Below are 13,844 nucleotides of genomic sequence, written 5' to 3' on the forward strand. Positions count from 1 at the left end.
AAACTTCATTACAACCATCTATGCAATTTATTAAAAATTAACACAAGTCTAACATCTATGCAACGATATCATGTACCTATGCAATTGAAATTCGAATGGTTAAGAAATTACCTATTTGGAATTACCTTAAGAAAAATCGAGGTCTCCAAATTTATATGTCGTCGCCGCTTTGTACAAATGGCCTGCCTCCGACGCCGCCTTCAATGAAGTCGTCTCAGCCGCCGCCTGGTAGCAGACCGAGGACTAATCGTCGCCTTAAATAGTATCATCTCTGCCGCCACTTGCTATAGACTCGCCTGCGTCTTGCACAGTTTCGATTCAATTGCCTCTGCCGTCTCCTTGCAATGATTGGCGCTGAAAACCGCCTTCGACTTGCATAAATCGGCGTCGGAAACCGCCTTCGAGTTGAACAAATTGGCGTCGGAAAAAGCCTTCGAATTGCACAAATCAACGTCGGAAACCACCTTCTACTTGCACAGTACAACACCGGAAACCACCTTCGACCGCCGTCCACAGTTTCAATCGGCGAGTTGGAGGTGCATAGGCGGCGACACTAACCGTGAAACCCTAGATAAAAGTGAATAAATGAAAATGAATTAGGTTGCACAAACCGTGAGTAATTCAAGAAGTTTACTATTACATTTTTACCCTTACAATTTAAATTGTATTTAAATTACTAATTAAATTGTGCATCTATATTATTAATGTCAGCCATCTATTTTTCCTAGATCAATGGTTTAGATTAGGTTCCTAGTTCTCATCTTAAGGGGGAATTCTACATTAACCCCACCATATATATATATATATATATATATATATATATATATATATATAGGGGTGAGCTACTGTGAGAACATATCTTAAAGTAAGAAATAAGAGCAATTTTCAATATATGAATTTTATGTAGAACACGTATGAATTCGCTGTATAAATTAAGGTATGAATTGTGAAAAATATTTTTTTGCTACCTTTGAGATTCGAACTCATGACCATAAATCCATCCACCATGGTTACGAATCAACCGTAGATCTTGATGATCTAAGGGCAGAAAATGATTTTTATTTTGTATCTTAAGAAGTGTACTTATTTCAGCCCTCCCTATATATATATATAGATCATTTTGTTGAGCATGAGTTTTGTAGATCTCAACATAGCAAAAAAAATTGGTTGCAGGTGATTATTGCAACACCTTCATTTTTAAAATTATAATCTTCAATTAATACTATAATCTTCAATTATTACCCAATTACCAGATTACATTATTTTTTTTAAATATTTGTATTAATTTAATTTATTATAAATAATTAAATAAAATTTCCAAAATTTTGAATTGAAGAGACAAATCTCTTCTCTCGCCTCTCTTCGTCTCTCTCCTCTCACACTCTTGTCGCCCCCGCTTCCGTCCGGTCGCCTCCGCACTACCGCCACAGGCTGCAACCGCGCCTCCACCCTCAGTCGACGGCCCCTCCCCCGTCCGCAGCCCTCCGTTCGTCTCCGTCCTCAGCAGCAGTTTCCTGCTTTAAGCCCGCCAAGTGCCCTTCCTTCGTCAGTCAGCAGGTATGTTCGTAAGGGGCAGCCCTACCCTGCTTCTAATTTTTATTTTTATTTTCAAAATTTAAGATGCTTATAGTTCTGTAATATACTAATTTATTGATTGTGTAGAGATGATTATACATTTATACAACTTCTCAATTTGGTATTTTTATTGAGAAGATGAATTTGTTAGACGACCACTTAGTGAATTTCATAATTTGTGAGTTGTGATTAGTGATTACAGATCGACAAAAAATTGGGAAAGTAATCGGACACTACATAAAGAAATTGAGGTTTTAAAAATTCTTCAATGTTAATGTAATTACTTTAGATCCGCCACCATTTAAATTATTTACAGTAAAAATCAACTTTATTTCTTTATTATTTCTAAAGGTTGCCTTCTTCTTGACGTTCTTATGTGTCACAAGCTTCAGGATTGTTATTCTTTTCTCCAGAATCTGTATAAATATTGTAAGAGTTGGTTAGATAGTGAGATAGAGTATATAAGAAAAATGTCAAATGAACTGGTACTGGGCCAACAAATTCGAGTCTCTCTTTATTTTTCTTGGAGCCAAAGTCTTTATCTGCATTGCTTTGGTTCATGGATAATGTTGAATAATGGTTATTAACCAAGAAGCAAAATTCAGCCAACTTTCATATTACACATTGGATGTATTGGGACACTGTATAATAGATTTGGTAGAGTGTAACTGTGACTTATAGAAATGTTTGGCCAATCTTACATGTGATTCTTTTTCACAAATGTGTATCATGTTAGTATGGGATGAAAAAGATATCTGGCCTTATTAAAGCCATGAAAACCTAAGTTTGATGGGCGATGTTTTAAACCATATTTTGATCTATCAAAACTGTAGAAACAATGAAACATATGGGATTTGATTTATGAAAACTGTAGAACCAACATGAGAGATCTATCATCTATGGTAAAAGAACATATGCACATTTATTTACAAGACAGTTGCTTTTTAGTTTGACAATTTTGAGTAAGAAAAATACCTCAGCATAGCTCTACTTTTCTTGTTCCCAGTTGATGGATGAATACCATAAGCACATGCTGATCGAACCTTCGAAGCAGCCGTTGCGTGCACCAATTGAAGCTTCAAAGCAGCCATCTGTACTTGAAGGATGTAGATCGCAAGTTTCTGTTCAATTTTAGTTTTCTGCACTCATGAAAATTCATGTATTACTCTGTTTTCATGATAGAAATCAAATGTAAATGTAAATGTGTATTATGTGAGGTGTAAATATGTAAAGTGCGGTACTAGTTTATTAAGGAACACATAAAGACAAACAAAACTGGCCCTGAAAAATAGTAATGAACACATGAAGCATGGATATAGCTGAAGCGACATATATATAGAATGTAAACGAAAACATGGCTCCAAAGTAAACTGATTTATTCAAATTTTGGCCTAGAAAATAGCTGCCACTACCTAGGCGAGCAGCCTCTAAAAAAGATCAAAATTACATGCATGCGTGACATTGGGTGTTTTTGGGTGGGAAGAACTCTTGCAAGCATTGAGTTTTAACATATAGAATAATTTATATTGTTCTTTAGTGGTGATATTGTTGTTGTGCTTGTTTCTTTTAAATGCAGTTCTGGGGTGGACAAACCCATAGGTTGCTTCCATGCTGCAATTCAGGTAATATGTTGAAGATAAATTATGTATTTTTTAACCATGTATATTGTGTCTTGAGCATTTCTATGAAATTGAAATTAAGATTTGTGGATGTTGGATGGATGATATACGTTAAAGGAAAAAGTAGAATACTCTGTCAGTATAGTGGTTTATGCATTAGTGGCCGCCTCATACTGCCTTTTATTAGATTGGCTATGCTCAGCCTTCTATCATTTATGAATATTAGTTGTGTCTTATGCAGGAGTTAATTGTTATTGACGATCTCTTGTCAGCATTGGTTGGGATTGACGGACGTTATATCTCTATCCGTAGAGTACACGGGAAGGATGATACTGTATCCTTTCAAGTTGATGCATCTATGGATTTGGCACTTCAGGCAAGAAATCTGATTCGTTTCTTATTCTATTCTAATGAATGAATGTTTTTTGATTCCACAGAAGATTTGTTCTCATGTCTTGCACTTCGGACTTCTTTAACCTAATCGTAATATCCTGATGTTTGTAGGAATCTGCAAAACGGATATTTCCATTATGCGAGAGCTACTTACTTATTAATCAATTTGTTGAGTCAAGGTCCCAGTTCAAGAGCGGTCTTGTCAATCATGCTTTTGCAGCAGCACTTAGGACATTGCTTCTTGTGGGTTTCTGTCCATCTTTCTCTCTCACTCTATTAAGTTTTGAACTTTCTCAAGTCTATGGTGATTTGATTAGTATGATATTCACTTAAATTCTGGCTTGGTTTACAGAAGAAAAGGACAGTTAGTTTTATCGATATTGATCATTGGTGTCAGTAATCATATCATAGTTATGCATGTCTTATCATATGGCATTTGTAGGCTGGAAAATTTTGGTAGAAGTATTTTTGTCTTCTGCTATAGTTGATAACATGACCAGAGTGAAATGCACAGCACAGTTGCTGTGGTAAAACTGTAAAAGTTTCTGACTAATCTAACTGCCATAGCCATGTTGTTGGAGAAGAGCCCACAACATAAATTATTTTCTGCCGAGAAAAAACAAGTTCAATCTTTTTCAAATCCTATGCTCGGAAAATTGGGTATTACTTAATATTTATGGTTGTCAAACCGAGCTAGTTTAGTCCACTCTCTTCTTGTGCCAACTACTATGAAATGCAGGTACTGCATCCAATGTATTCATTTATGGCTTATTACAGAAAACTAATATCTTCTAAATAAATTTGTGTATTAGGATTACCAAGCCATGGTGGCGCAGCTTGAACATCAGTTTCGTCTAGGAAAACTTTCAGTTCAAGGACTATGGTTCTATTGCCAGGTTTTACTGCCATAACCTAACTTATTGCATTCCCCACCCCCTGGCCAAAGTATCAAGGGTTATCAAAACTTTTTCCAACCACTTCTTGCAGCCAATGTTGGGGTCAATGCAAGCTTTATCCATAGTGATTAAGAAGGCCTCAGCTAGTAATTTTATTGGTTCTGCAGTTCTCAACCTCTTACAAAGCCAGGTTTGGTTACAACTTAGTTAATGTCTCTAAATGATTTAGCCAGATTAAATATACTAGATCCATGGTTCATATTTTCTTAACAATTTCAGGCCAAGGCCATGGCTGGTGACCATGTAGTGAGGTCTTTGCTGGAAAAGATGTCACAAAGTGCAAGCCAAGCATACCTTGGAATATTAGAGAGGTACTAATACTATTGCAATTGATGCTTGCATGGCTAAACAATATGATATCTGGATTCGAGCTGATGCTTGAATTTTCCATGAATGTGATTTGTTGTGGTCTAGTAGTGTCAAGGTGGTTATGGAGATAATTGATTGAAAAGGATCTACTTGTTGTCTAATAAAGATGCCAACCAGTTCCTAACAGAGAGCCTGGGAAAGTATATTGAACTTTGAGAAAGGAAGCTTCTGCAGCTGATCACTGGGCCAACATAATGTTTTAAAATTAATTGATTGAGGCAAAAATTAAAATAACCAATTTACTTAACTAAAAGTTAATTGTAACCATAAAAATAAAAATATATTAATTACTAAATTGCCCTTTCATTATATTAATTGAGTAATAATTTAAAATTTGAAAATTTAAAATTTATTTAATAAAAGTTTAAATCGAAAAGATAAAATCAAAGCCTCCCTATCCCCACACCTCCCAGTTTCCATCCTCCCTCTGCTACTCGGACGAGGTTGTGCACCGCCCCTCCCAATTTCCGGCCAGCTTCCTCTGCTACTTGGACCGAGTTGCACGTCGCCGTCTGTATCATTATCGTCGACATTTACAGCATGCGTCATCAATTTTCAAAATTTCCAACAAAATCAAAATCCTCCCCCCTCTCCCCACCTTCCCAATTTCGTCCCCTTCCTCTACCATCCAGACGAGCTCGCACCGCCGTCGGCCCCTACATCATCGCTGCCAGAAATCACCGCTTGGATAATTAATTTTTAAAAATTTCAACAAAAAACAAATCTTTTTATTTGCAGAGATGGTGATGGAAACAATTAGTAATAGGGGGTGGGATTTGGGGATTACGAGGCAACAACAAAATGGGCGATTTGTAGAGAAGAAGTGGGGATAGAGGAGTAAGTGCGGCTGCAGCAGGTGGGTTATTTGCAGGGAAGAAGGGGGTGTAGGGGTAGGAGTGGGTTAGTTGTTTCCTTTTGTTTTATTATCTAGTTTTATGTATTTATTGTATTTTATTTTGATTTATTTTTATTTGTATAATTTTATTTGAGGTAAAATAGTCTATTTACACAAAAAATTGATTAAGATTAATATATTTTTTATTTTATGGCTATTATTAACCTTTTGCTAAGAAAAGTGGCTATTTGGAGATATTAACACTAATTGATTTTTGAAAAATCGACTATGTTTATTGACAAACTTGTGGTGAGGATTTTTTAACACTTTAGACTTTAACTTAAAAGCATTTAAATTATCTTCTTTTGATTAATTTAGACCGATGTGACAACATCCTGGAGGAAGAATAGCAGTGCATTGCAAATTGGATGTTACTTTTTTGTAGAACAAGTATTTGGTAATATTTTTGAAGGGAAATATGTTTCAACTTTCAACTCTAGGTGGGTCTATGAGGGTGTAATTGATGATCCATATGGAGAATTTTTTATTGCTGAGAACAAGTCTCTTCAAAAGGTACGTCTTTAATTATAAGTGGGTGCTTCAGATGTAAGCTATAGGATTTGGCCTAAGCTGTCTTTTAACAGGAAAGTCTCATGCAAGATTATGATACAAAGTATTGGCAGCAGCGCTACAGCTTGAAAGATGACATACCTAGTTTCCTTGCCAATGCTGCTGAAACAATTTTGACCACTGGAAAATATCTAAATGTCATGAGAGAATGTGGGCATTGTGTTCAGGTTTGTTTCTTGACATTTCTGTGATTCTATTATTCCTTCGACTTTAATGGTCAACACCTTTGATTTGTTGTTTTGAGCAGGTTCCTGTAGCAGAAAACACAAAGTTGACTATGGTTGGGTCTAATCATCGTTACCTTGAGTGCATTAAAGCTGCCTATGATTTTGCTAGTGGTGAATTATTGAACCTCATAAAAGAAAAGGTCTGGTTCAGGAAATAGGCATTCAATTTTCTACTTCACTTCTTTCGTTTCCACGGTAACTTCCTCTCAACTTAATCTCTACTCTACCACTGGCAGTATGACTTAATGGGGAAATTGAGGTCAATCAAGCACTATCTGCTTCTCGATCAGGTATGCCTAGTTTATATGATTTGTGTCCATTCAATATTAGTTACTTATTTTCTTCATGCTTCTGTTTAATATTAGAGGCTTACTGTCACTGCTGGAGAGACTATCATGTCTTAGTTCCCTTTCTTATAAATTAAGATTCCAGGGTGATTTTTTGGTCCACTTTTCGGACATAGCTCGGGAGGAGCTCATGAAAAAGCCGGATGAAATTTCAGTTGAAAAGTTGCAGGTGTGTAGATGTATTATATGCAAGGAGAAATTATGTTTTCCTTGAAATATCACATAAAATAATTGTTGCACCTGGTACTAGTTATATCCATTTGTAATTCTTTTATATAGTCCCTCTTGGACCTTGCATTGCGATCCACGGCAGCTGTGGCAGATCCATATCACGAGGACTTAACGTGTTGTGTGGTTAGTGCCTAATATTTTGTATTTACTAATATTATAATGAAACTTTACTGTGACTCTGCTCAATATGTTGTTTCCAGGAAAAAACAACTCTATTGAAAAGGTTGAGTGAACTCAAAGATCTTCAGATCAGCCAGATTATTTCCAGCAATGGTGATCTCGAAGAGCCTTTAAGCATTACAGGCTTGGAAACATTTTCTTTGAGTTTCAAGGTTTACAACAGTTGTTCCTTTTTCTTTATTTTTTGTGGTTAGCCTTGGGTCGTGGTTGTTTGCTTATATGCAAGAATCATGTTATCATGTTTTATGCAGGTAATTTATGTATATAAGGCTCCTTGATGGTTACAAGCTATCTTGTTTCTACTGGATAGGTTGCTTGGGTCAAGAATCTTGGTTATATTTGCATCGGTCATCATATTCATAATCACCTTCTATTAGCGTTTTAATTCTAAGTGATAGTTTAAAAGACGATTTTAATTTTACTTATAGCATTAGAGTCCAATTCAACTTCTAATTTTGTCTCTCATGCCCTAGTATAGTACTCCATAGCTCTTTATGGTAGTTTCAAGTTGTCGAGAAGGATCTGATTTTTTGTTTATTTGGCTGTCCTTAGCTTCTCTAGTGCACTTATTTTAAGACATACAGCTTAATCTACTGCTTCTTCCTATCCACATTCCCTCCTGCCAGGTGGTTATCATTCTGATATGATCAGTTAATCACTTGAGTGTATATACAAATAGTCTAGATGATTTATGAACAAGACTGCTGGTGGGAAACATGAAGTTTTTGGACAAATTAATAAGTCTACATGATTAAATAATGCCACTGTGATTCAGTCCTGCGATCTTGTTACTGAAATGATCCTTTCACTTTCAGGTTCGATGGCCATTATCGCTTGTGATCTCAAGGAAGGCTTTGACAAAATATCAGTTAATATTTCGGTGTCTGTTTCATTGCAAGTATGTGAATCGGCAACTTTGTGCTGCATGGCAATTACATCAAGTACTATGCCTGTAACTCTTCTGTCTGTCTCTTGTTCTATTCCCACCTTTGTGATGCTTACCTGAGATGTATATTATAGGGTCTGCGACGACTTGATATGCAAGGAACAGCAATTTCAGTGTCATCTTTGTTGTGCCGAAATATGCTTAAGTTCATCAACAGCCTTCTGCATTATCTGACATTTGAGGCAGGTCTTCCAATTTCAATTTCCCTTACGTGTGTCTATTGACTGGATGGGGTGGCATCAATTTGATGTTAGTTTGCTTTTGGAGCTATTGCAAAATTATTAGTAATTACATTCCTGGTCTTTAACCTTTTATCCCTAAACATGTTGATTGGCAAGAGTATTGCACTATTACTAGTTTCCTATTCATGATATTAGAATCGCTTTCAGGTTCTTGAACCAAATTGGCATGTCATGCACAATAGACTTCAGACTGCAAAGAGTATTGATGAGGTTGGACGATACGCTGTTCTTCACTTTTTTGTTTGAAATTCTGTAATGTTTTTACTGCTGTACCTTCATATTTAATTTGCACCAATTCCGTGATGCAGGTTTTACAACACCATGATTTTTTCCTTGACAAGTGTTTGGGAGAATGCTTGCTTCTCTCGCCTGTTCTTCTCAAGGTTTGCTGTGTATTACACTCTATTTATTCTGATGTACAGCTCTGTGCTCTCATAAATGCTGCCTCTAGGTTATTTTTATTGAACATATCATTCTTTTCAAAAAAATTTAAGCGTATATAGTGTGTTTTAGGTAGTTAAAACTTGGTTAATATGCAAACATGCAAACGACATGCATGAATTGGGCCACTTGAGATTCCATCTGTACGTTTATATTGATGCTACGTATATCTTCGGTGATTTATCCTAATGTGCTATGTGTTAATCTGTGCCTTGAGTTGCATATCACTTTGCTCAAATGATGATTTATGTCCACTGCAGAAGCTGGAGACAATGAAATTGATATGCCTTCAGTATGCAGCAGCAGCGCAATGGCTGGTTACCTATTCCATTGATGCTCCCAAGTCTGACAGTCCCGAGCTGGATAAATACAAGAAGCTGAAACTAAGAACCCGTTCTCAGACGCAGAAAGTAACATCTGAAAACGCAACTGTTATTGAATCTATCTTGTACGTCTAAACAATTTCCCACTCGGAGCACCACCTTTTCCATTGTTATTAGGAGCATGTGACGGTGTCCTTGATGTTTCCTTTTGACGTCCCTCTTTCAGGAAGTTTGAGCGCAAATTTTCAGCTGAGCTTCAGAGTCTAGGACCGATATTGAGCAGCAGTTCTCGCGCAGAACCATACTTAACTCATCTCGCGCAGTGGCTTCTTGGTGTGGGAATGGACTAGGATGCAGCAACATCTAGCTGTGCTTCTTCCATTTCTTTGCTTTAAGTTTCTCTTATTGTTGGTTTACTATTTTCCTTTTGTGATCAGTTGAGGAAATTTGTGTTAGATATCCATAGCTTCGTTAATGATCAAAGCCTAGACTATACCAATGGGCTTGTTGTGCGATGGAGCTAATTCAACTCTTATACGACCCAAATTGAAATATTATTGATTTTATTTAGCTAGCTTATATTTTGTGAATATATTTTCTTCAACAAATAGTTTGAATGCTGGCTCCGAGCGTGAATAGTGGGGATCCTAGTATATACCCCTGATGGGAGTGGACATGAGTTAAAAAAAAAAAATTGTGTATTTGTTGAGTGGATACTGAATTCTACAAATATTTGTTGTAAGTGCATACATGCTATGTAATTTGAATAAATATGACAATAATTATTTTTATATGCATCAAAATTTTTATTTGTGTATTGTACATATAAATATTTTTTAGCAGAAAAAATAAAGGGTTAAACGTGTCATTCATTTTTAAAAATAAAATGTAGAGTATATGATTTAAGTAAATTTGAATAGACATGTTATGACAAAATTAAACTCTTCAATTTACTTTTATTTTATATTTTAAAGAGAATCAATTATGATTCTCCAATTAATCAATTTTTTTTTTTGCTTAATAGATAAGTAAATGTAAATCTAATACTATTAAATTAAATTAAGAAATAATAATAGCGCAAATATGTTAATATAAATAAATATAAAAATTCATATAAAAATATACTGAAAATTTAATAAATCTAAATCGTATTTGAAATCTATTTTAGTAATATATATATATATATATATATATATATATATATATAATTTATACTATTAATATAAAATTCACTTAAAAAATTATGTTTAACCTAAAGATGTTTTATGAGATCATTTTCAAAATAATATATATATAGGGAGAGGTTCAAGAAAGAACCATAAATAAAAAAAGAAAGGAGAACCATTTTCAGCCATTCGATTATCAGGATCTACGGTGGATGTATCATCTTGTTTGATGAATGCATATCCTGGATTCGAATCCTGAAGGGAGCAATTTTTTTTATTTTTTTGAATGCATTAATTTTAACAGCGAATGCATTAATTTTTACAATGAATGCATTAGATTTGATGGTTCTCACGTTCTCACAAATAATGTAGTTCTCTCTAGAACAACACCCTATATATATATATAGGGTTAGGCTAAAATAAGAACTAGTTTTAGAATATAAATTAAGAACCAATATAAACCATTAGATCTTCAAGATTGGATGGTTAGATATTGGCCATATTTAGTTGATGAATTATACGTTGATTTCACATTAGGTTAGAAAGGTAATTTCATTTTTTCAGTAATTATCCTATCCTTAATTTGAGGGAATCGTGGGATACAATTTCAGTTACAAATTTGATTCATGCGCAGACATCGAATGATTCATGTATTCATTTTAATACTATAATAAAATTCATGCGCAAACACCGAATGATTCACACACGATTGCATCGTATTCATGTCGAGTTATAAAGATTATACATGGAGCTTTTTCTATAATTAAATTCATGCGCAGACACCGAATGATTCACACACGATTGCATCATATTCATGTGCCCGACACAGTCAATTCATGCACGCTGTAATTACTCGTCTGAATTCCAGAGAGGTAAAATCAAATTGAATTTCATACGCAAAAGATTGTTGAGATACTCAAGTGAACTGGTCAAATCTTCATTTCCATATTTAATAGCGGCAGTTTCAGAACAGCGTAAATAAGTAAGAGATGATTAAAAGTCAAATACCTATTATACCCCTTTTCAATTATTGTGCATGAATTATCAGGTTGTGTCTTACGAATATAACAGAACATTAAGTTTTAATCATAGCTGTTCAATCATTGAATTATATGGTCAGGATTAGTTCCTAATTTATAGTCTAAGATGAGTTTTCTGAATAGCCCTCCCCTATATATATATATATATATATATATAGAGTGTGGTTCTAGAGAGAACTACATTATTTATGAGAACGTGAGAACCATCAAATCTAATGCATTCACTGTAAAAATTAATGCATTCGCTGTTAAAATTAATACACTAAAAAAAATAAAAAAAATTGCTCCCTTCAGGATTCGAACCCAGGATATGATAGGTAGTGATGCCACGGTTCAACCGGGACCGGCGGGCCAACCCTGAACCGGCCCGAAAGTCAACGGTCCGGGCCCGGACCGTTGACCACGGGCCGGTTTCGGGACCGGCCCGCCAAGGAGCTCGGTCCGGTTACGGTTCAAGGGGAGAGCGGCCCGCGGCCCGCCGGGCCCGGCCAATTTTTAATTTTTTTTAAATTTTATATTCAAATCCTAATAATTTTAACTAAATGTAGTTTCACTATTTATAGTGTACTACACATGGTAGAGAATCAATGTGGGATAATGTAGCTTCACTATTTATAGTGTACTACACATGGTAGAGAATCCTACATTTTTCAATGTGGGATAATGTAGCTTCACTATTTATAGTGTACTACACATGGTAGATAATCCTACATTTTTCAATGTGGGATAATGTAGCTTCACTATCTATAATGTACTACGCATTATAAAGAATCCTATATTTTTCAATGTGGGATCACTCAACCTAACTTATAAATATATAACTTATATTCATGTAATAACTTATAACTTTTAAATATATAACTTATAAATATGTAACTTATAACTTATAAGGTCGAGGGATCAATTAGTTAGTATTAGTTAGTTTACTTATTCAATTTTAAAGATTATGTAATTTGTATCCTTGTAATATTTTTTTGGTACATAGAATAAATTTAATAAAGATATCTATTTTTATGAATTCATTTGAATTTTTGGTTCTCAATGTGTTAATTATTTTTCCTTTACTTTATTTCAATTCAATTGTCATTTAAAAAAAGATGACATAAAAAATATTATTATATTATTAAGATTTTTAAGTTGAGTAAATTTGAAAATTATTTTACTTGGTAACTTGAGTAATTTCAAGCTTTAAAAAACAAAACATATATTTAAAAATTATATATTTATATGACAATAGTTTATAAGTTATTAAGTAATTTAAGACTTTAAGTTGAGTAATTTTAACATTTTAAGTTTTTAACATCATAATTTATAAAACTATATAGTATAAGTTGAGTAATTTTAATATTTTTTTCAACATTTGTAAAGTAAAAACTATTACATGAATACAAGTTATATTTTTATAAGTTATAAGTTATATATTACATGAATATAAATTATATATTTGTAAGTTAGGTTGAGTGATCCCACATTGAAAAATGTTTTATTCTTTATAATGTGTAGTACACTATAGATAGTGAAGCTACATTAAGTTAAAATTATCCCACATTGAAAAATGTAGGATTCTCTACCATGTGTAGTACACTATAAATAGTGAAGCTACATTATCCCACATTGAAAAATGTAGGATTCTCTACCATGTGTAGTACACTATAAATAGTGAAGCTACATTATCCCACATTGAAAAATGTAGGATTTTCTACCATGTGTAGTACACTATAAATAGTGAAGCTATATTTAGTTGAAATTAACACAAGTCATTTAATTTTATTAAAAAAAAGTGAAAAATTGTGAAAAACCGGGAACCGCCGGTTTTCGGCCCTGAACCGCCGGTTTTCGGCCCGGCCCGGAACCGCCGGTTCAGGGTCCAAAAACCGGCCCTTTACATTTCATCCGGGCCGGTTTCGGTTCGCCGGATTCTCGACCCTGAACCGTCGGTTCGGGCCCGGAACCGGCGGTTTCTGAACCGGCGGCAACACTAATGATAGGGGGCGGTTATTCAATAAACCACCCTTATTTTAAGAATTACGAACCAGCAAAAATGCATGAATTTTATGTATAACACGCATGAATAAACTGTATAAAGGCATGAATTGAGAAAAATAATTTTTTGCTACCTTTGGGATTCGAACTCGGGACCATGAATTTATCCAACAAGGTGATGAATCAACCGTAGATCTTGATGATTTAAGGGCTGAAAATGGTTCCTAATTTATATTTTAAGAAGCGTTCTTATTTTAGCCTTCCCCCTAAAGATGTTCTTATCTTGATAAATTATATATATATATATATATATAATTTATATTAATATAAAATTCACTTAA

At 34.5% G+C, this 13,844-nt stretch overlaps 1 protein-coding gene across 6 annotated transcripts; it reads left to right on the forward strand.

The window, feature by feature from the left end:
- Positions 1-1,307: 1,307 nt before the first annotated feature.
- On the forward strand, positions 1,308-9,906 carry LOC131007163 (gamma-tubulin complex component 2-like). Of its 6 annotated transcripts, none has more exons than XM_057934324.1 (21): positions 1,308-1,557; positions 2,582-2,688; positions 3,152-3,197; positions 3,436-3,570; positions 3,699-3,830; positions 4,400-4,483; positions 4,575-4,673; positions 4,763-4,854; positions 6,248-6,320; positions 6,392-6,544; positions 6,625-6,744; positions 6,841-6,894; positions 7,037-7,120; positions 7,231-7,305; positions 7,383-7,514; positions 8,178-8,303; positions 8,383-8,490; positions 8,698-8,760; positions 8,859-8,933; positions 9,252-9,439; positions 9,541-9,906. In XM_057934324.1, exons 2-21 carry the CDS (start codon positions 2,585-2,587, stop codon positions 9,662-9,664), a joined length of 2,067 nt encoding a protein of 688 aa, XP_057790307.1. In that variant the 5' UTR covers positions 1,308-1,557; positions 2,582-2,584; the 3' UTR covers positions 9,665-9,906. The 6 variants fall into 6 exon arrangements, with proteins under 6 accessions (XP_057790307.1, XP_057790306.1, XP_057790308.1 ...); XM_057934323.1 differs by having other exon boundaries at positions 1,319-1,557; positions 3,421-3,570; XM_057934325.1 differs by having other exon boundaries at positions 1,320-1,557; positions 2,582-2,734; positions 3,421-3,570.
- Positions 9,907-13,844: the final 3,938 nt, after the last annotated feature.

The sequence above is a fragment of the Salvia miltiorrhiza genome, chromosome 1 (assembly GCF_028751815.1).
Source record: "Salvia miltiorrhiza cultivar Shanhuang (shh) chromosome 1, IMPLAD_Smil_shh, whole genome shotgun sequence".
NCBI classification, from domain to species: Eukaryota; Viridiplantae; Streptophyta; class Magnoliopsida; order Lamiales; family Lamiaceae; genus Salvia; species Salvia miltiorrhiza.

Bases quoted from the DNA above. Each gene is read 5' to 3' on its own strand.
- LOC131007163 (XM_057934323.1), top strand. From the start codon at position 2,585: ATGGATGAATACCATAAGCACATGCTGATCGAACCTTCGAAGCAGCCG. The intron at 6,895-7,036 runs GTATGCCTAGTT...TTAAGATTCCAG, and splicing joins ACTATCTGCTTCTCGATCAG to GGTGATTTTTTGGTCCACTT. The intron at 9,440-9,540 runs GTACGTCTAAAC...TCCCTCTTTCAG, and splicing joins ACTGTTATTGAATCTATCTT to GAAGTTTGAGCGCAAATTTT.